The sequence below is a fragment of the Narcine bancroftii genome, chromosome 1 (genome assembly GCF_036971445.1).
Source record: "Narcine bancroftii isolate sNarBan1 chromosome 1, sNarBan1.hap1, whole genome shotgun sequence".
Lineage (NCBI taxonomy): Eukaryota > Metazoa > Chordata > Chondrichthyes > Torpediniformes > Narcinidae > Narcine > Narcine bancroftii.
In genome coordinates this window covers 55,256,698-55,280,065 of record NC_091469.1, presented here as the reverse complement: position 1 = coordinate 55,280,065, position 23,368 = coordinate 55,256,698, and the positions used below count along the sequence as shown (strand labels likewise).

Below are 23,368 nucleotides of genomic sequence, written 5' to 3'. Positions count from 1 at the left end.
AAAACAAGCAGTGAGGTAATGGAACCTGTACAGATTAAAGAGGAAGAAGTGCAAATAAGGGTTGATAAATACCCAGGGGCTGACAAGATATTCCCTCAGACCTTGAGGGATGCTAGTGTTGAAATTGGAGGGTAGCTTATGTTTAAAAAAGACTCCAAAAGTAATCCTGGAAATTATTGGCCATAAGAGATCGGATATACAATTATTTGGATAGCCATAAACTGATTAGGAATAGTCAATGTGGTTTTGTGCATAGTACGTTGTGTTTAACCAATTATTGAGACTATTTCCCTTTATAATCAGACTTGATAGGCCAAATGGCTTACTTCTGCTCCTTTATCTTGTGATAATAGCTTGAGCAACATGCAGACATTGTTTTAACTCATCAATGAAAAGTCTGTTCTAAAGTAGCATTGAGTTTTTCACTGATTATTTGAACTATTAAATAATTAAACCAATTTAGACTAATAAATGGACAATAAAATATTAATATGTTAATACTTTCAAAAGTATATGGTGAAATAAATTTTCAGGACAACCCTAGTTCTACACAGTACAAAAGCAAATTCAGAATGAACCTTGTTTATATTAAACACAGAGAAAATACCTTGGCTAAAGGTTGTTATAGAGACACTCAAAGAATTTATAAATAATATTCTAGCTCCTGGATTTCTTTCAAATATGTGTTTGCAAGTCATTTTAACCCTTACAATACCAGCCCCTAATTATTACATCTAAAATTAATTACCACTACAAAGAAAATAAAATCAAACAGTAATACATTGGGTAAATTTTCAAAAGAAAGTGAAAGTCAATCATTAAAGCTTTCTGCTTCTTGTAAAAGACAGATTTTCGTAATCTGTCTGTTCATAAAGCCATTTTTAGTTTACAAGGTATTCACTTCCTTGCGGGCACAAGACACGTCTTCTATCTCTTTTTCTTCTGCGTTTTGTTGTAGAAAAGGAAGGACTCAAACTACATTGATTCCTCAATTTGATCAATAGCCACTCTGGCTTCTATTGTCCTTTGTAATTCTGGATCCAATTTTACAACTTTCAATTTGCTCTCATTTTCTGACATTTTATCTTGAAGTTTTTTTTAATTAGATTCATAGTTTTAAGATTAAAGGGGGACACTATGGGAATAAAGGGGAGCATTGGGGGAACGTACTTCACTCAGTGGTGAGAGTGTGGAATGGGCTCCCATCTGATGTGGTGAATGTTGGCTGAATCTTGAGTTTTAAAAATAGGTTGGATAAATACATGGATGGGAGACATCTGGAGGGTTATGGAGTAGGAGCAGGTCAGTGGGTCTTACAAAATAGTGGTTGGCACAGGCTTGAGGGCTAAATGGCCTGTTTTCTGTGCTGTAGCTTCTATGGTTGTATTCTCTCTACATTTATTAACTGAGTCGTCAAAAATGTACCTTGATTGTTTTCCATGGTCAGTTGTCCTGTGTCATGAAGCAATGACTTGTTCTCTTTCAAAAAATGAATCTCCTCTTAACTGTATGCATCTTGAAAAGACTTAATTCCTTTCTTTGATTACTGTGTTCATTTCTTTAGCAGTTATTCTTCTGCTTGGTTTTACAAATTCTATTTATAACTAATTCTCCATTTTTGTCAACTGCTCTCTGATCTTCTCTTGATTACATGTATCACAGATGAGTCACTTTTTGCAAGTTTTGCTGATGTGTCCTTCGCAGACAGTGAAAAGACCCTTAATTTTCCTTCAATAAGGCGATTTTCTTCATATATTTCTATTTGTGCACTTTTCCAAATCGGACTTATCATTACATAACAAACATTTCTTCACAACAGGCGAACTTTCAGTTTCCTTAATTTCTTTAAACGTAACTATTAGGGAGGTGACAAATGTACTTTTCAATTTTGCTTGAGGATACGATTTGGACATTTCAACTTCTTTACTCACTGTTTGAGTAACTTTAATTTCATACACTGGATCTGTGACAACATTTATTTGTCCTTTAATGAATTCCACCAAATCCTTAAAAGTAGCTGTCACATTATCTCTTCTTTGCTATTCAACAACTTGATTTCTCCATAATTCTCTCATCTGGTTGGGTAATTTATACACAATGTTTACCATATTCTGAGTTATATTAAGCTCTCAAAGATACCAAACTCCTCTTAAAAAGAGGGTGTAAGCTTGTAAACCATTCATGTCTTCTGGTCTTATTAACGACCATGGAAGAGCCTTCTGTAAATAAGCACTAGAAGTTTTATACTTGTCACCAAAATGCTTCTCTAGTAACCACTTACCCTGTTTGAATCCTACTTCAGGATTCATATGTTGCCAGCTCTTTGAGTTCTTGTGGTGGTCCCTTCATGTACTGCTGCAAAAAATATAAACAATCCTGGCTTTGACGCTTATTTTCAAAAATGCATTCAAATCTTTTTATAAACAAATAGAATTCAAGGGGAGGTCAGCATAAAAATATGAAATCTCTTAGGCAGAGAAAAGAAAGTATGTTAATGATGCAGCTATCTCATCTTGTCATCCCTAGGGGTACGTTACTTTGTCCACCCGGGTTTCTAATACTTCCTGGAAGCGCTTGGTATGACTGGCATTTTGCTCGTTGTCCTATGTGGCCATCATTAGGCTTTGATCTCTGGCTCCTTGGATCTACCCATTTAATTTGGGATCTTGCACATCTCACATCTTCAGTGCTGGCTCAGCCCAGTGTCTTAACCTGCCTGGTCCAAGAGCAAGCTCATCTTGTGATTATAGCACTGGCTTAGCATGGTGTCTTAATCTGCTTTGTCCTTGACTAAGCCCTTCTTGTGATTCTGTCACTGGCTCAGCTCTGTGTATTGACCTGCCTATATAAGGGACCAAGCCTGCACTGTGGCTGTCACACTGGCTCAGCTTTGGTAATTAATAGTTTGTTTTTCTGAAGTCCTTCATCAAAACTTGATGCTTTTGATAATTTACTTCGAGCACGAAATGCCACTGAGCCTTCTAGTGCCTGTCGCCTGGCCTCATTCACAGCAATTTTTTTCTCGTTCCAGTTGCTTCTTGCTTTTTTAGCTCCTTTTGCTACATTCTGAGCTGCTCCTCCTGTAGCTCCTCCTCTCTCCATCGCTGCTCCTCCTGTAGCTCCTCCTCTCTCCAACGCTGCTCCTCCTGTAGCTCCTCCTCTCTCCATTGCTCCTCCTCCTCTCTCCATCGCTGCTCCTCCTCTCTCCATCGCTGCTCCTCCTCTCTCCATCGCTGCTGCTCCTCTCTCCATCGCTGCTCCTCCTCTCTCCATCGCTGCTCCTCCTCTCTCCATCGCTGCTCCTCCTCTCTCCATCGCTGCTCCTCCTCTCTCCATCGCTGCTCCTCCTCTCTCCATCGCTGCTCCTCCTCTCTCCATCGCTGCTCCTCCTGTAGCTCCTCCTCTCTCCATTGCTCCTCCTCCTCTCTCCATCGCTGCTCCTCCTCTCTCCATCGCTGCTCCTCCTCTCTCCATCGCTGCTGCTCCTCTCTCCATCGCTGCTCCTCCTCTCTCCATCGCTGCTCCTCCTCTCTCCATCGCTGCTCCTCCTCTCTCCATCGCTGCTCCTCCTCTCTCCATCGCTGCTCCTCCTCTCTCCATCGCTGCTCCTCCTCTCTCCATCGCTGCTCCTCCTCTCTCCATCGCTGCTCCTCCTCTCTCCATCGCTGCTCCTCCTCTCTCCATCGCTGCTCCTCCTCTCTCCATCGCTGCTCCTCCTCTCTCCATCGCTGCTCCTCCTCTCTCCATCGCTGCTCCTCCTCTCTCCATCGCTGCTCCTCCTCTCTCCATCACTGCTCCTCCTCTCTCCATCGCTGCTCCTCCTGTAGCTCCTCCTGTAGCTCCTCCTCTCTCCAACGCTGCTCCTCCTGTAGCTCCTCCTCTCTCCATTGCTCCTCCTCCTCTCTCCATCGCTGCTCCTCCTCTCTCCATCGCTGCTCCTCCTCTCTCCATCGCTGCTGCTCCTCTCTCCATCGCTGCTCCTCCTCTCTCCATCGCTGCTCCTCCTCTCTCCATCGCTGCTCCTCCTCTCTCCATCGCTGCTCCTCCTCTCTCCATCGCTGCTCCTCCTCTCTCCATCGCTGCTCCTCCTCTCTCCATCGCTGCTCCTCCTCTCTCCATCGCTGCTCCTCCTCTCTCCATCGCTGCTCCTCCTCTCTCCATCGCTGCTCCTCCTCTCTCCATCGCTGCTCCTCCTCTCTCCATCGCTGCTCCTCCTCTCTCCATCGCTGCTCCTCCTCTCTCCATCACTGCTCCTCCTCTCTCCATCGCTGCTCCTCCTGTAGCTCCTCCTGTAGCTCCTCCTCTCTCCATCGCTGCTACTCCTGTAGTTCTTCCTCGCTCCATCGCTGCTCCTCCTGTAGTTCCTCCTCGCTCCATCGCTGCTCCTCCTGTAGCTCCTCCTCGCTCCATCGCTGCTCCTCCTGTAGCTCCTCCTCGCTCCATCGCTGCTCCTCCTGTAGGTCCTCCTCGCTCCATCGCTGCTCCTCCTGTAGCTCCTCCTCGCTCCATCGCTGCTCCTCCTGTAGCTCCTCCTCGCTCCATCGCTGCTCCTCCTGTAGCTCCTCCTCGCTCCATCGCTGCTCCTCCTGTAGCACCTCCTCGCTCCATCGCTGCTCCTCCTGTAGCTCCTCCTCGCTCCATCGCTGCTCCTCCTGTAGCTCCTCCTCGCTCCATCGCTGCTCCTCCTGTAGCTCCTCCTCGCTCCATCGCTGCTCCTCCTGTAGCTCCTCCTCGCTCCATCGCTGCTCCTCCTGTAGCTCCTCCTCGCTCCATCGCTGCTCCTCCTGTAGCTCCTCCTCGCTCCATCGCTGCTCCTCCTGTAGCTCCTCCTCGCTCCATCGCTGCTCCTCCTGTAGCTCCTCCTCGCTCCATCGCTGCTCCTCCTGTAGCTCCTCCTCGCTCCATCGCTGCTCCTCCTGTAGCTCCTCCTCGCTCCATCGCTGCTCCTCCTGTAGCTCCTCCTCGCTCCATCGCTGCTCCTCCTGTAGCTCCTCCTCGCTCCATCGCTGCTCCTCCTGTAGCTCCTCCTCGTTCCATCGCTTCTACTCCTGTAGTTCTTCCTCTCTCCATCGCTGCTCCTCCTGTAGCTCCTCCTTTTCTGTTGCTGTACCTTCTGTAGTTCCTTGTTGTCGCTGCACCTGTCTCATTCTTATCAGCTCCTCCTTGTTTTCCAAGTCCAATTTCAACTGAAGCATTGCCTTTTCCTCTTTTAAAAGCTTCTACGACTGCTTGAATCTTTAAACACATAGATACAGTACTTGTAACTCTGGAGCCTGCTCTAGAACTCCTCCTGCTGGAAGTATTTGATACACTTCTGCTAGGTCCTATTAAATGCTATGCTTTAATCTCTGACCATGTCTACATTTTGGATTGTTCTTCCTTCACTCTGCCATTTTGTGGTTATAGGTTCAGCCACAATTGAGAGGTCAGTCTCAAATTCTGTTAATGGTTTTTACAGTAATTTTGTGAGATGTCTATCCCTAACAGCTGTATTCTTTTCCTTTTCTATATCCTCCTTTAGTCTTGCTTGAAGAGCTGCTTTGTTTCCCTTCATATCTGATTGCCACCTTTGCAATTCATCAATAAGTTCTGTATTGTTCATCTTCTCAACATATAGCTCCTTAGCAGCTGTGGCTGCTGTTTTCTTCATTCATTGTTTATCACACTCAGAAATCAAAAGTGCATAACAATTTCTCCATAACCAAAACAGTCCTTGTAGGACACGCAGATCAAATGCACCAAACTGTGTTCTAATCCAATTGATCCAGTTTTCTCTTACAAATCCAATTTCCAACTTCAGCGTCTTCTATTCCATCTACTATTGACTAACAATTCATTTGACTAAATTGTCTAGCTTAAAGATCCGTCTTCTATTGACTAACAAGACAAAAGCCTAAATTTATTTGACAAATGAGTTTATTTCACTAAATAAATTTCCCTTTATAATTGCTGGAGCATCATGCAGGTGTTGTCGTTTTGACTTATTAATGAAAAGTCCATCAAAAGTGCATTGAATTTTTCACTGATTATTTTAACTATTAAACCATTCTTAAAATTGTTAATTAAGAGACAATAAAATATTAATACATTAGTACTTTCAAAAGTACACGGTCAAATAAATTCTCTTGATAGCCTACATTGCCCTGGTTCGACACAGCACAAAAGCAAATTGAAAACTAATGTTTTTTTTTAATGTATTAAACACAAAAAAAAAGGACCTTGGCTAAAGACTGTCACTATAGAGACATGCAAAGAATTTGTAAACAATATTCTACCTGCTTGATTTCTTGCAAATATATGTTTGCAAATAACTTTAATTCATTTTAACCTTTACACCAATCTTTTTGCTACATGGATTTCAGTAAAGTGTTTGATGTGGTCCACAATGGATGTTAGTCAGGAAGGTTCAGACACTAAGTATTCATGGTAAAGTAGTGAACTGATATCGACAGTGGCTGGCGGGAGAAGCCAGAGAGTAGTGTGGGATGATTGCTTCTTACACTGGAGGCCTATGACTAGTGGTGTACCTCAGGGGTCAGTGTTGAGACCATTGTTTGCCATCTATATCACTGATTTGGATTATAATGTGTTAAATTAGATCAACAAATTTGCAGATGACACTAAAATTGGAGGTAGTCTGGACAGTGAAGAAGGTTTTCAAAGGTTGGAGAGGGATCTGGACCAGCTGGAAAAGTGGGCTGAAAAATGGCAGATGGAATTTAATGCAGAAAAGTGTGAAGTGTTGCACTTTAGAAGGACAAACCAAGAAAGGACCAACATGGTGAATGGTAGGGCATTGAGGAGTGCAGAGAAACAAAGGGATCTGGGAATACAGATACATAATTCCCTGAAAGTGGTGTCATAAGTAGACAAGGTTGTGAAGAGAGCTTTTGGCATATTGGCCTTCATAAATCAAAGTACTGAGTATAGGAGTTGGGATGTTTTGCTAAAGTTGTATAAGACATTGGCGAGGATAAATTTGGAGTATAATGTGCAGTTTTGGTCACCAAACTAAAGGAAAGATGTGAATAAGATGGAAAGAGTGCAGAGAAGACTGAGTAGGATGTTGCCCAGACTTTGGGAACTGAGTTACAGGGAAAAGTTAAACAGGTTAGGACTTTATTCCCAGAAGTGTAGAAGAATGAGGGGAGATTAGATAGAGGTATTTAAAATTAAAGCGTATAGATAGAGTAAATGTAGGAAGGCTTTTTTCTACTGATGATAGGTGAGATACAAACTAGAGGACATGGGTTAAGAGTGAAAGGGGAGAAGTTTAGGGGGAACTTCTTCACACAGAAAGTGGAACAAGCTGCTAGCTGAGGTGGTGAATGAGGGCTCAATTTATATAAATAAAGAAATGGTCTGGCACAGACTAAAAGGGGCCTGTTTCTGAGCTGTAGTGTTCTGTAGTTATATGGTTCTATATCCCTGTGCATTTTTCTCTAGTGTATTTGAATATGATTTCATTTTGAATATTATTATTTGATTTGCTTTACCATCTTGTCAGAGTGCATTTCAGATTAAATCAATTTATTCTATGTAGAAAAAGAATATTCTCCTCTTGCCTCTGCAACTTGTATCTTAAATCTGTAATTTCTGTTTACTGATGGCTCATCTGATGGAAATATTTATTTCCATTTATAAATGGATACCATTTATTTTTTAACTTTTAACATTTTATTTTCCATTTGCATCAAAACATAAAGTATCCATAACATAAAAATAATAAAAACTACAACACAAAAGTAATAGTTTTTATGTATTTTCTCCCACCCTCCCTCTCCAAAAAGTTGGGAAAAAAAGAAAAGCCTGTCTAATAAACCTATATCTTTAATTAATTGCAGTTTACATAACAATCTTAAGCTATAACTAATTAGGGCAGGTGGATGCTGCTGGTAAAGTTGTAGCAATAAAATCCATGTAGGGTTTCTAAATCTTAACATTTTTCTGGTTGATTTCTTAAATTATACATTATTCTCTCTAATGTATACAATTTAATAATTCTGTTCACCGTCTACTCAACCCCACAATATCACCAGATTGCTATGTTACAGCTATAGATTTCTTTGTTGCTATAGCTGCACATAAAAACTTCTTTTGATAAATATCTAACTTAATTGGGAAATATCTCCCAATAAAAATACTCTGGGATCCTTCAAAATTTGCATCTTCAAAACCCGTCCCAATATCTTTTCACATTACCACGTGGCATGCAGGAAAGATCATACTTTATTACATTTAAAGCATTAATCTGAAAAATTCAAACGAAGTGCATGCAATTTGTATGGAGTACAAATGATGTGAAATTGATGTAAAAAATTAAATTGGACCATTTGATATCTAACATTAATTGTATTAGTTATACTTTCATAGTGTAATTTTGACCATACTTCTTGAATCTGTATAGTTAAATCATTTTCCCACCTGAATTTGTATTTGAATAAATCCTTTCTGTGAATAGTCTCTTGTAATTTAATATACATGTTAGTAATAAATCTTTCAATAAACATATCTATTCAGATGGACTTTGTTCTGGTAATTTAAAATTCCTCCCTAATTTTCTTTTTAAATATGATTTAAGTTGATGATAAGAAAAAATAGTATTATGTGATACTAATCTTTCAATTGATCAAAAGTCCTTTTTTTAAATTCCAGTTATTCCAAACATCGAAATAACTATTATTAACTTTAAAAGGAATTAAAGGTTTTTGGTTTAATATTATTTTAGCCAACTGATAATTCTTCACTCCTCTTTCTACATGTTCTGCATTCCATACTTTAAGTATATGCTTCAAAATTGGTGGATCTGATTTTTCTTTTAATAACCGCTCAGTCCATTTATATAAAATGTGTTCAGAATTACTTTGTCCTATTTTACTCATTTCAATTTGCACCCATGCAATCTTTTCATCGGTCTGATAACAAGAAGACAAAAATCTAAAATGAGCTGCTTTATAATAATTTTTAAAATTAGGCAATCGAAGTCCCCCTTGATCAAATTTCCATGTTAATTTTTCCAATGCCATCCGAGCTATTTTATCTCTCCAAATAAATCTTAATACATTTTTATTTAAATCCTGAAAAAACATTATTGGTACAAAAATTGGTAAAGATTGAAAAAGGTATTGTATTCTAGGAAAGATATTCATCTTCACACAATTAATCCTTCCTGTTAAATAAATTGTCAAATCTTTCAATTTTAATAAATCTTTAATTTTCCTCAATAAAGGTATGCAGTTTAATTTAAATAAATTATTTAAATTCTTATCAGCATTAATTCCTAAATATTTAATTGCACCAATCTGCCATTTAATTTTTGTCCTTTTCTTAACTTGAACATAGTCTGTCTCGATCATTGGCATCACTTCACTTTTATCAATATTTACTTTGTAACCTGATACTAACCCATACTTCGCAAATCGATCATTTACTTTTCATAATGAGCTTTCGGGATTTGTAAGATATAATATTACATAATCTGCAAAAGACTCATTTTATGTTCCTTATCATGTATAAAGCCCTCAATCTCATTATCACTTCTAATCACCTCAGCTAAAGGTTCTGTAGCTAATGCAAATAAAAAAGGAGAGAATGGACTTCCTTGTCCAGATGATCTTCCCACAAAAATGATTTTGTTATTTGACTATTTGTAATCACCTTAGCCTTTGGAGAATTATATAACGCTTTCATCCAGTTTATAAAATTTGTCGGAATCCCAAAAGCCTTCAGTACTTTAAATAAATAATCCCATTCTAATCTTTTCTGCATCTAAAGCTTAAGCCACTGATGGTATTTTTCTTTTCTGAGCCATATCTATTAACTTAAACATCTATTTTTAATAAAACGTGTTTCGTTCATATTAATCTATTTAGGTAAACATTTAGCTAATCTATTAGATATTAGATTGGACAAAATGTTGTAATCAATATTCAATAATGAAATTGGACTATATGAAGATGGAAGCAAGGGGTCCTTTTTTTTTTGGAATAACTGTTATTAATGCAGTTTTAAACAACTTGAGTAAGTCCCAAAGATCTTCCATTTGATCTAACAACCCCATAAATATTGGAATTAATAACTATTTAAATTCTTTATAAAATTCCGGAGAGAAACCATCCTCCTCTTGAGCCTTGTTTGGTAAAGACATCAATATATCATATTCTGTAACTGTAAATGGATTTGTTAATTCTGTCTTCTTTTCTATGCTTAACTGTGGTAAAGTAATTTTGGACAAATATTCTTCTATTTTGTCCCCATCCTTCAAAGATTCCAATTTATAGAATTTCTTATAGAATTTCATAAACACATCATTAATACCTTGTGCTTTGTTAGTAAGATGACCCAAATCTTCTTATACAGCTACTATTGTTCTCAATACTTGTTCAGTCTTTAATTGCCATGCTAAAACTTTGAGCTCTATCTCTTAATTCGTAATATTTTTTTGTCGGACTTGTCTTCTATCTCTCTCTACTCTATATGTTTGGATTGTATTAAGGTTCAATGTCTTTAAATCCAATATTTTCCTTTGTTTATCATTCCCTCGATTTTGCATTTCTTTTTACAGCTTTATTATTTTATTTTCCAAAGAATTAACTTCAGACATATATTCTTTTTTAACATTATCTGCAAAACTTATTATTTGTCCTATTAAATAAGCCTTCAAATAATCCCATACCACAAACTTATTAGTTACAGAATGTTCATTCAGGTCCATAAAACTTTTTATTTGTTGGCTTATGAAATCACAAAAATCTTTCCTTCTCATCAATGCTGCATTAAATTGTCATCTGTAACCTATATTTTGCTGCTCCTCCATTAAAACTGACATAACTAAAGGTGAAATGGTCAGACAATATCCTTGCCTGATATTCATTACTCGAGTTGAGAGGCGATTTAAAAACATATCTATGCGGGAATATGTCTTTTGCCTATAAGAATAAAATGAATAATCCTTAAAACCAGGATACATCTTTCTCCAACTATCAACAAGTTTCATTTCATTGATAAAAAATTTCACATCTTTTGTCAACTTATTTTGAACCATAATTCCTCCTGATCTATCCAACTTGGAATCAAAGGTAAAAAATAGTCATCTCCCAATATTATTTTCCTTTTTGCATTTGTTAACTGCATAAAAACATCTTGTATAAATTTTCCATCATCTACATTCGGTGCATGTATATTCATCAAGGTCAAATATTCAGAATATGTTTAGGAATTTATCATCCCATACCTCCCCACTTTATCAGTCATTATATCCAATATTTCAATTGGTAAGCTTTTATTTATTAATATCACTACTCCTCTAACTTTAGAATTAAATGAAGAAGAGAATACCATCCTACCCAATCTCTTTAATTTCATATATTCTATTTCTGTTAAATGAGTTTCTTGTATATAAGCCACATCTACATTAGTTTTTTTCCCCCATATAATTCAATAACCTTTTTCTCTTTATTGTATTCTGAATTCCATTAATATTAATACTAATAAATAACGATTTCCCTGCCATTAGACATCATAATTAAAACCTGTATCCCTCCATCTCCCCATCCAATTCAACCTTCCCCATATAATATCTTAACATTTATAAACAGTCCAGGCTAAGAACTAAACAAAAGATAAGAAAGGAAGAAAAAAGGAGAAAGATGTGTTTTTATATATATAAAAAAAACACCCAGAGATGTGTGATGTTAAAAGCGTCACTATCACCTTGATCTGTATGGGATGCAAAACTGGTCGCATTAGTGCCCATGATAGCATAGTAATCAGCATCACATTCCCCACTAACTCACTCAAAACATCATACCATCCCTTACTATAAACTTATCAATAGACCTTTTAATCCATTAATCTTATCCAGTATATTGGATCATGCACAATATAAGTTAAACCTTCCTCCCCTTTTTAAACTCTCTCAAAACTCAATGTATTTTCAGTTACAGCAAAACCTCTCAATTATATAATGAATTTCAATGTCTACAACCATTTGCAATCTTTTAACAGGCAATGAATCTGCATATACCTTAGCTTCATTAGGATCAGTAAAAAATCTATTCCTCCCTCTGTAAGGTAAAACATCATGAGATGGGAATGTGTAAGGAGTTACCCTGTACAGGGCTGTAACAAGAAGGGGAGGTGTCCTTGTACTCCTGTTAGGTAAAACATCATGAGATGGGAATGTGCAGGGCTGTAACAAGATGTGAATGCATCCTTGTACTTACAAGATAAGAGAGACATTGATGGATTGAGAGGCAGGAAGCTAGCAGGGAAAGGATAGCAACAGTTTTAGTCATTGGACAAGTAATGATATGATGATGTTCTAAGCACATATCCAAGGGTATAAAAAATCACCATTTTGCTGATAACGGCAGAATGCATTCTCCGACTAACATGGTTAGTCGCAAGTGTTACAATCCGGTAATAAAGAACAAAGAACCCTGATTTCGACTCAGCCTGGTGTTTGTCTCACTCATTCATGAACAAAGCAGACCTAACACCTCCCGGGACGAATACTTTCAAAAGAGCTGGATATCTCAAAACAAAGGCATAGCCTTTTTTTTCCACAGTACATCTTTAACCAGATTAAACTCCTTTCTCTTTTTCAACAAATCAAAACTTATATCTGGTTTTAAAAAAAAAAATCCTTATTTCCATTATAAATCTTTAGCTTGTTTCACTGCCATCTCCAATATCTTCTCTCTTACTTCATATCGAAGGAATCTGATAAGTGTTGGACGCGACCTTTGGGCAGGCTGAGGTTTAAGTCAGGCTGAGGTATGGGCTCATTCTATCTCCAAATCACCTTGAAATGCAGCCTGACCCAAATATTCTGAAATTCACCATTGTATAAATTTTTTCGAGACTTGACCCTCATCCCCTTCTTTAAGTCCAACAATTTTGATATTCTTCCGTCCACTAAAATTTTACAAAATGTCTGTCTTTTGCATTAACTGATCATGCTTAGCAGCTGCTTCTGCTGTGCTTTCTTCATTTGATCTTTAAGAATTTCCATTCCATATTTCAAATCTAGTGTCCACCTGTTGGACTAATCTTTCCATATTATCACCATTCTTCCTTACTTCATCAGTTAACCCTTCCATGGATTGTTGAAAAAAAATCTAATATTTGCTTTAATTCACCAGAAGATAAAGAACCTCTTCACCTTTTTCTACTTTTTTTCCTGATTGTAGGTCGTTGTTGCTCTTTCCTTTGCTTTTCCAGATCTTCTTCTTGATCACTGGAGCTGTGAGTGTCTGGAATCTTTTTTTTAAATTTCTTCCATTTTTTTGTGCTCTGTGCGACTCCTCGCACATGCGCAGTCACTTCTTCACCTGATGGCGATGGCCGTTGTCAGGGGAGACCTTGTGCAGCAGTGTCCAAGGTTTCCCCGGCTACTGGCTGCTCTCCTTTGGATGTTACCTTACAGACAGCTCCAGGATTCTTTCTTGAGGTAGGCCTCTCTTTCTTGTACAAAAATAAGTCCTGTATCCTTCTTTGGTGGCATTGATGATGTCTTTCATGTGTCTTCAGACAGTTCTTTCATATATTTTCTGTAACATTTATAATCTTTTTATCACTTTTTCTCAACTTTTTTGAGAAGAGCAGGAATTATCAGTCTAATGCCACGTCATCACGTGGCACTCCCCGGATAACATTTATTTTTGTGTAACATTTGTACAAGGATTTATTGTTGATTTTTGACAGTGCAAAACCAATGAATTTCTTTATACCCTAAACCCAGTTTTGTCGCAATTGATCTTGATCACAGAATGTCTGAGTTCTTTGTTGTAATCAAGTGAGGAAAACTTGATCTTTCATAATATTTTGACATTTTACAGGTTCGGGTCGTTATATACCAGGCGCTGGATTGGGAACTGAGGGCACAAATGAAGTGGATCCTTTTACAGGTATTGTTTATCTTTTTCAATTTATACATTTGAGATGCAATTCAAGTGGTTTTATAAAATTTTATAACTGACAAATAATCTTCAGAATTCCCTAAAATCAATGTATTTATGAAACCTAATTTGGACTTTATTTATCCATCATACTATAGCAATGGTCAATTACAGTAGAAAGTTCTGCTTTAATTATGTTAAACAACAATTTATTTCCACCATTACTGTTTTATTAAAGTCCTCTGGAAAATGTATCGAATATTTATCCGTTCTCTTTGAAGTTGAATAAATACTAATGCCCTTCTGTATCCAAAAATTTCTTTTTATTTCAGAAAATTGCTTGAGTTTATTTCTGTAGGTTTATTCTAATCATATCCTTTAAATCCCATAATTTTTCATATCCAATTTAATTTGCTGTGCAAAATCAGTACAAAACGACATGATCTTAAAGTTGAACTGATTGGAGATGCATGTTATTCTGTAAAGGGTATTGAAATCTAAAACTTAGTAAAACTGAAATGCTCGTTCATTTGAAATCATGAATTTCTAAGTTGTTTAACAATGTGTGTTAAGAAATATTGAGGTAAAATCGGTGATGTGAGCTGGTGATAAAGATCACCCATAATGTAATTGGCATGGGAGTGAATGTCCTTGTTTGGATTCTCACTTTTCATCTTGCTCATCTTAAATTTTTAGGACAAAATTTTTCTTCAGACCATCCATGCATAGGGACAGTTTGGATAATGAATCCCAGTAATTCTGCTTTGACCCTGGACCTTTGTAACACCGCTAATTCCAGTTAGTTTGGTGAATCTGCATTCTTTGTCATTTGTTTAGGCCACTTGGATTAACTATAAAATAAATATAAATGAGATTGGGTGCGAATTAAAGTCCCAGGTTTAGATGTAGTTGGTACAGTGAACCTTTGTGCTTGATTTGTGATCTATTTTGTCAGACCCATTCACTGAAGTAGTCCTCCTTCTTGGAAAATATATTTTAAAAAATCTTGGGAATATCCTCTTTATCCAATGCTGCTGAGATTGTATCATGTACTTTTAATGTTATGCATTTTGATGCTAAGAAGAAATTTATTGTTTTATTGTTATTCAAGGATCTGGTCGTTATGTACCTGGCTCTGTAACATCTAGCCTTGCACCTTCTGCGGGTGGTGACCCTTTTACAGGTAAAGTTTGAGAAAGCATGGGATTTTTTTCCTCCATATTGTAAATGACTTGTATGAAAAAAAATAGGTTTTATGACCTAACAAAAATTTGATATATTTTACAAGAACTTAAAATTACTGTAAAGAAATAATTTGGCAGGTGAGTTCAAGCTGTAGGCAATGGATCAAAGTGATCTGGCACTGAAGGCAAATTATTCTCTGACTCTTGGAATTTTGGAAAGGGTTCTATTAAGTCTTTAAAGTTAACCTGAGATTTTTAGAATTGTTATCTTGAGATAAATAATTTTAAAAATCATTGCATGTCTGCTGGAATCCTTGAATTTGCTAATTCTGTGGATTATTCATTGTATCTGTTACTCAGTCACAAAATGATAATGCAATATTCTTAATATATGAAAGCTACTTTTACATTTTAAAAATTTTATTGTTCACAGGAGGAAATGCTTATGTTTCTGCTGATGGACGAGCACCCATTACACCCATCAGTAATCCTTACTTTCCCAAAAAAGACCCTGTTACTTTTGATCAAGCAAATGCAATTCAGATAATAAGTAAGTGACCTTTTTCTGTTTTTATTAAAACAACCTTTTTAAGCCTTTTTCATTTGATAAGCAAATACATTATTCCCAAAGTTTTGGGAAACATTGTGTTAATATTTTTCATGTTGCTGCACATTGCCATGGGTTAATTCTTTTAAAGTTGATTTTACAAATAATGGTTGTTTCTTAAATTATTAATGCAGGCAAGTTAAAGGAACTGAATGAGACTATATCTGCTGAACAAAAATTGTCTGAAGATGATCTCAAAATGCTTGAGAAGTTTCTTTCTGTTGTATCTCGTCCTTTTATGCTGGAGACACCCACATCACAACAATTGGACACTTTATGGAAAGCTGCACAGTGGCCTGAAGGTATACAAATGACACAAATGAACTTAACCTGTTCTTAAAATAGTCCAAATATATTTATGACACTTGAATAACGGAAAGTGAAAAGATAAATCTAAATCTTTAGAAATTGTGTTTATGATTTACATTTTCAAGAAGACCTCTAAAGTAAAACATTTTGTGACAAGAAATATGTCATTTCATTTTATTGCTTCAGAGAAGATGCTTGTTTGATATTTATCAGTAGCATTTTTTTCTGTGACAGGGAAGCAAATTTTATTTACTTTATGGAGATGGCTTTGGTTTTTCTAGTTAGCTTCTACCAGCTGTTAAAATAATTTGTCAGATGAGGATGGGGTTTTATTATCAAGGACTGGATTTAAATGTATATGTTGCCATAAATTTTATTCATATTGATGTTTAATTACTGAGACTTTGCAATTTTATTATTCACTTCTCTGATCTAATAACGTTACTTTGGTATATTAATTTTGATTTCTGCTTATAAATGCTTGTGTAAGAATGAGAGGATTAGTATCTCTTAAGAACTTTTGAAAGAATTGCATTTGATATTTGTTAATATATCACTGGCTATTAAACAACTTTTGGGAGAGGACTTTATATATGTGTGTGATAATCAATACTGTGTAAAAGTTTACCTCCCTATATTTGGCCCCAAAATCTGATATTTTTCATATCTCCCATGTTAAAGTTGACCTTCCTACTTTTAGCCCCAGCTGCCTGCCCTCTGGAGCTCCTGACGCCCCGAACGTGGACTCTCGCCTAGGTCCCAGTCACTCACCTGCCTATTTGAGTTCCTGATGCCCCATACACAGATTGGCGCCTAGTCCCAGCTGACTTCTTGCCCATCTAAGCTTCCGAAGTCTTGAGCACGGACACTTGCTACCCACTGTGCATCGGAGCTCACAACACCCCAAACTATGCAGTCAAAAGTAGTAAGCATGTAATAGTCCACTCCCTAAATTTTACCCTAAAAATTGGTCCACGCAATTCAACTATTACACATGTAGATGTGGGTATTGATCTTGGAAAGAATGTGGGAGTGGAAATGCAAGAGTGGAATAAAATTACAATGCAGAAAAGATGCTTTTTTTGTCCACAATCATATTTACCATTTCTTTTAGAAACATTTTGAATTCTGTTACTGTTTAAATAAAGTTCTTGCATTGATTCTGTCAGCTCTTACAATAGGGTAGATCTGAAAATAATCAATTCTTCTCTTGCAACCAGATTGCAGGGGGATCCAATTTTCTGACTGAAGATTAGAGAAAGAAAGTTAATACTAGTACACAAAGTCTCCTTAATGTGTTGTTATATTGAGAAAAGGGTCCATATCAACATTCAAGTTTCTACCCTTGATGTTATCTTCAAATCTGCCATCCTTCTAAACCTTTAAAATATCAGGTCATTAAAACCTTATCTTCCACCTCTGAATTGCAGTTTGAACTAGCCAAAGTATCCAAACTTGTTTTTAATGGCATGATTTCTAAATGTGCAGCAATCAGTAATCAAAACAAACAGAAATCTACATATAAATCAAAATATTGTACATATAAATTGCAAAATAATTAAAATCTCAAAAATAATTTCCATTGAAAATCAGCACCAACTTTGAGGACTAAAGGAACCAACCAAATCACGAGACTCATTGTGTGTTCAGTAAAAAGCCCATTCTCAGAAAAGGAAAGAGATAGACTGTAGCTTTTTAGTTCATGTGGATTGTTCAACCCCGGTTTAAAACATTATCTTCCATTTGTAAATAGATTTTCTTAAGTGGTATAGGCCTAATATTTGGCTGTAAGATTGCTGTAAGTTTATTCTGAATGACAAAGAATATGCTTTCATTTACAGGCAGATAGGAAGAATTTCTGATTCTGACAATGACTTGGTTTTTATTGGAGCATGGCATTTAGTCCCAGAAAAGATTGCTCTCTTTTATTTGTAGCTGTAGTACACCATCAAATTTTCAGTATGATAGGGGCCAATAATGTCATTTTTTTAAAGGACAAAATCGTGGTACAAATGTTAGTGCTATTTGTGTGGAGCTTGCAATCTCAGTGACCACGAGGTTTTCCATTGGGTCTTCTAATTTCCTCCCACATCTAGGTATGCTGACAGGTTAATTAGCTAATGTAAATCAACACTAAATGGAGTTAAGTGACAAAAGTGAGTTGAAAAGGTATGTAAGTTGGATCAAGTTGCAAAACTGCAGGAAGATGAGGAGGAATAAGACTGATGGCATTGTCCTGTGTTATAATTGGTAAAAATTCTGCTATATCATAGTGAAGAGGCAGCCATTTTTATTTTTATCTTAAGAAGTTTGCATTTATGAAACTTTTGCTTCAGATGCTGCTGTTTTGCTAGATATTGCATTTTCCAGTCAAGCAAGTTTGACTGAACTATATCATTTTTTTGCATCAGTCTGTTTGAACACTCTTAACTCCTGATATTTCTAGTTGCAAAGCATTAATGTTCTGAAAAATAATTTGTCGTGACAAGAATTAGTATGCAAAAATAAAGATTTGGCACTTTCTAGAAATCTTAAAATGAGAAGTCAGGTGATTTTTCTGAAGAAAAGTGGAACATTTCAGTCAATGATCTTTCATATTTAAGCTGGGAGTTCGGATTTTTATGTATTGATATGGTGGAAAATTAGGAGAAGTATTTGTAGAAGTGTAATTAATTTTATAGCAACATTACGATTAAATTAGTCAGGACTAAAAGTTTTTCCAAAGATTTATGAAATATTAATGATGTAATTTTAACTTGTTTTTATCTCTTTCCTCGCGTAGATATAGTATTTCCTGTATTGGATGTTCTTCGTCTGGCTATAAGGCATCCCGCAGTAAATGAACATTTCTGCAGTGAACACTACAGCAAACAGTTCAGCAACTACCTCTTAAACAAAATCAATCTACAGGGAAAACCGGCTAATCAAATACTTGTCCTCCGAACAGTCTGCAACTGTTTTGCAAACCAAACGCATGGTTCAAAGCTCATGATGTCCTTGAGGGAAGCAGTACTCTCCAAAGCAATTGAAATGAGATCAGCCAGCAACAAGAATGTTCACATAGCACTGTCCACTTTAATATTAAACTATGCAGTAAATCTGCATGCAGGAAATGATATTGAAGGTAAAGCAAATTGTTTATCGGTTATAAGTGCAGCCATAGAAGTCCTCCAAGATTATGAAGCTATTTTCAGACTTTTGGTGGCTCTTGGGACAATTATAAGTGATGATTCAAATGCCTTGCAACTAGCTCAATCATTGGGAGTTGAATCACAAATTCGAAAATATTCTTCTGTTTCAGATCCAGCTAAAGTTGGAGACTGTTGTAGATTTGTTCTGAAGGTGCTGTAATTGCTGATTATAGATTTTCAAGGGTTATAGCTAAGTGGTATTAATTCTGAATACATTATTTCTTTAACTCTGGCAAATATACATATGGATGATAAAGAATCTTATCAGAAAGAATCTTAAGAATTTGATTTTTGAGACAAAGCTGTTGCAGAAGAAAAGTATAACATACAATATAAATAATAAAAGAATTGCTAAAAATTTTACATTTGAATATTTTACTTCTCGAAGATGTTTCCAATAATTTAAGATGATTCCTGCTTCATTTTGTATGTAAGATTGCAATCATTCTGCAGGCATCTAAATTTTCATCACTGCAAATTTTCCTCTTTCATCATTTAAGTTTCCACTTTTATTTGCAGACACTTTCAGACACTTTGCTCCTTCTCCTAACCCTCCTCTCTCTCCTCCCCCCGCCCCCCAAAAAAATTATTTTCAGGCGTCAACGTTTTTCCTGATGCCAAATGAATGGTTCAGGCTCAAAACATTAGTTTTCTTTTACTTTGTGTGGATGCTGTTTCTCCAGCATATTTGTGTATTACACTCAACCCCAACATCTGCAAATTTTCTTGTTTAACTAACTTTGAGAACATTATCAGAATTTCTGAACTTCTTTCATGTTGCAGGAATCTTTGTTGTCCTTCTGTGAACCACCTTTGTTGGTCTATGAAAATTCCTGAAATCTTGAATCGAATGAGCATTGACTCTATCCCTCCCATGCTCAATTTGATAGATAATGGAACTCGTCAAATATTGAAAAGTAATAGGTTATAATGTTGAATATAGTGTACAGCATTTATAATCCATGCTGTTTTACAATGTTATCCTGCAATTAATCTTCAAAGAAGAACAAATATGTAAAAGAAGTGTCTTTAATTTTATGAAAAACTATATTAGAAAACAAATGTTTAATATGGTATGATTTCCTCTTAATTGTTTACTCCATTTTAACTCTTGGACTTGTCCAGAACAGGTACTTTATTGTTTGATTAGAACCTGTTACTTGTGACTAAAGAAATTAATCTAGATTAGGGTTGAAACAGCAAACTAGACACAATAGAAAAGAATGAAACAGTGAACGTGTTTCAACTCTCTACATTATTCATTAAGCCAAAGCTTGTGTCATCATCTGACAGTGCCTGAGTGGTACTAATAATTACCATGTTGGTACTGCTATTTACCATGTTGGTAGACCGATTTGCAATAGACCATTTTCTCATGTGGTTCAACTTTTCATTTTATCGCTGATGAATTTCTACTTTTAGTTATTATTGTGATTGTGAAACAAAACCTGAAACTGTCCCTTTAACATCCACACAATATTCTTGGGTATATTTTGCTTTCAGATACTCAAATGCTTGTAAGAATTACAGTATGTTTAATCTGCTGTCTTTTAGATAACTGCTAAATATTTCTGTCAATTATGGCTCAATTCCTAGTGCATTTGCCTTGAAAGAAGAAATTGTGCATTCACGTCACCGTAGCAGATTAGTTGAGAAAATGCTGCATTTTCAAAGATCTCGTGATTCTAGTGAACTACAATAGATAAACGTGAAGAGTTTTTCTGTAATTAACATCACTCAAACAGATCAACTGGTTTTTACTACACTTTTGTTTGTTAAGAATTTCTGTGAACAAATGAACTGTTTACAAGTCACTGCACTTCATTGCAGTGTTACAATGTTGCAGCATTGAAACGACTCATCTGGTCAAGATTATGTGTGCGGAATAATTCACCATAACTAATTTATCCATTGATTGCTGAACTATTTACAGAAGGTTGATGTTATTTCTCATCTGGGACTTATTTCAGTGATTTCATGTGACAGAATGCAAATCAACAAGATGTTAACCTTGTGCAAATGATAAGCTTGTAAATAATACCTCTTACATGTCATTGATTTGTAGATAAACAAGATTGATTCACTGAAGGGGGCTTGTGACTGATGAGTGATTAATGTAGAAAGATGGTTTATTATGCTTGTAGATGGAACCGATGAATTTTTTTTGTAAACAAGAAGTTTGCAAATACTGGAAAATTGGAGCAACTGAATTACTCCAGCATTTTGTGTAGATGCCTTTGTCCATTGTGCATTGGAAGAAGATTGAATAGGACCCAAGAGTTTATAGAAAGAAGTTCTTAAAATGTACAATACCCTTCATAATGCTTGGGACAAAGATATTTTATTCCTTAACTTGCCCTGTGCTCCTCAATTTTAAACTTGTAATCAAAACATTCATGTAATTAATGTGCACATTCCAGATATTTGGGTTAATTTTGGTTGGACTCTGTAGAAATTACAGCACTTTATATGCATAGTGCCCTCATTTCAGAGCTATAATATTTGGGAAATAGCAATGTTATGTATATATGTCATGTTGGATATCCCTTTATTGATTTGAAATGAATTGACTGCTTGAAGTCTGTGATTCATGGCCATCACCAGGTACTGAGCATCTTCTCTGGTGATGCTCTGCCAGGCATATACTGCAGCCATTTTCAGCTCCTGCTTGTTTCAGGGGCTTGTTCAGCATATGGAAGGCATGCTTGATTGGATCTAGATTGGATGACTGACTTGGGCATTCAAGAATTTTCCAGTTTTTAGCTTTGAAAAATCCTTTGTTGCTTAGCAGCATGTTTGCGATCATTGTCTTGCTGTAGGATGAAGCATTGTCCAATGACTAGAAGCATTTGCTCACATTTTAACAGATAAGATGTTTCTGTATACTTCAGAATTCATTTTGGTACTGCCATCAGTGGTTGCATCATCAAGTGTTCAGTACCTGTGGCAGCCACCATATATGCCCAGGCCTAACACCCCCACCACCATGTTTCACACATGAGATAGTATGCTTTGGATCTTGGGCAGTTCCTTTAAGGCTCAAACATTGCTTTTGCCAACACTCTAATATAATATAAGATCTTTTTCCAAATTCTGCAGTCTCTTTTAAATACTTGGCAAACTGTAATCTTGATTGTTCATTTCTGTGGCTAACTAGTGGTTTGCATCTTGCAGAGTGGCCTCTATATTTCTGTTCATTAAGTATCCTGGGGATAGTAGTCATTGACACATCTGTACTTGGCTTGTGAAGAGTGCTTCTGATCTGTCAGTCAGGTGTTTGGGATTTTTCTTCATTATGAGAATTCTTCTGACATCAGCTGTGGAGGTCTTCCTTGGCCTCCAGGTCCTCTTGCAATTTTCAGTTGAATTTGGTAATTCTAAGGTTTGGATGATGTCTCTTACTGCTTTATTCCTGTTTTTCAAGCTCAATGGCCCTTTTAAAACCTTGGTCTGGATTCATATATTGGCAACTTTTGACTAACTCCTTCACCTGTCCTCCAGTATACTGTTCCAGGTAAAACAAACAAATTTAGCGTTTTTCGTATTACTTTCAATGTAATGTTCAAAGGATTTCATGAACATCAGATATTGCAATAGATCTCCATTAAAAACTGGAATTTCATTCTTAGGTAAACCATATAAACCTTGTTGCTGCGCTAACAGCAGAAATTTCTTTTGTTTTGCCATAAGTGATAATATATTGTCTTGTCCACCATGGCTTGTGACTGGTTGACTTGTTGTGAATAGAGCATACAGAACATGAACTGGTGCCATAGGTGTAGGACCTTGAGTTGTAAATGATGGCATTGGTGGAGATCCTTGGTATGTAAGTGATGACATTGGTGGAGATACTTGACTTGTCACTGGTTCTTCAGCAACCTGAAGAGACATCAGTTGTTGAGTATGATCAACTTGTATGAATGTACCTTTTTTAAAATACTCTCCTTTCGGGAAGATTCATAAATTGTGCGCTCGGAAGAGATTGAATGTCGCTAGCCTTTTCCACAGGGTTGGTTATTGACATTCAATCACTAGCAGCGCCACCCGTGGCTCCTTGCTTGAGTACACTTGATTCTTGTGACTGCAGTACCCATTGATCTGCTGGAATGTTAGGTGCTAGCCCTTTGGTAATTTCACTGAGTGATAGATCTTGCAGAAGCTTGAGCTAATGCTTTT

The 23,368-nt window shown here is 36.6% G+C and overlaps 2 protein-coding genes across 3 annotated transcripts in view; one reads left to right on the top strand and one right to left on the bottom strand.

Moving 5' to 3' along the window:
• The window catches only part of plaa (phospholipase A2-activating protein), a 55,125-nt gene extending 35,570 nt beyond the window's left edge, over positions 1 to 19,555 (top strand). For both annotated transcript variants that reach the window (XM_069927047.1, XM_069927057.1), the window contains 5 exons: positions 13,842 to 13,910; positions 15,013 to 15,084; positions 15,519 to 15,635; positions 15,827 to 15,994; positions 18,784 to 19,555. In XM_069927047.1, the coding sequence (XP_069783148.1) occupies positions 13,842 to 13,910; positions 15,013 to 15,084; positions 15,519 to 15,635; positions 15,827 to 15,994; positions 18,784 to 19,352 (995 nt within the window). In that variant the 3' untranslated portion in view covers positions 19,353 to 19,555. The remainder of the gene's footprint in view (positions 1 to 13,841; positions 13,911 to 15,012; positions 15,085 to 15,518; positions 15,636 to 15,826; positions 15,995 to 18,783) is intronic.
• On the bottom strand, positions 3,720 to 5,650 carry LOC138753968 (golgin subfamily A member 6-like protein 6; the record flags this gene model as incomplete). Its single annotated transcript, XM_069917618.1, is given in 2 exon segments — positions 3,720 to 5,024; positions 5,486 to 5,650. Coding segments are annotated over 2 exon segments (1,470 nt in total), but the record flags the coding sequence as incomplete, so codon positions are not given.
• Positions 19,556 to 23,368: the final 3,813 nt, after the last annotated feature.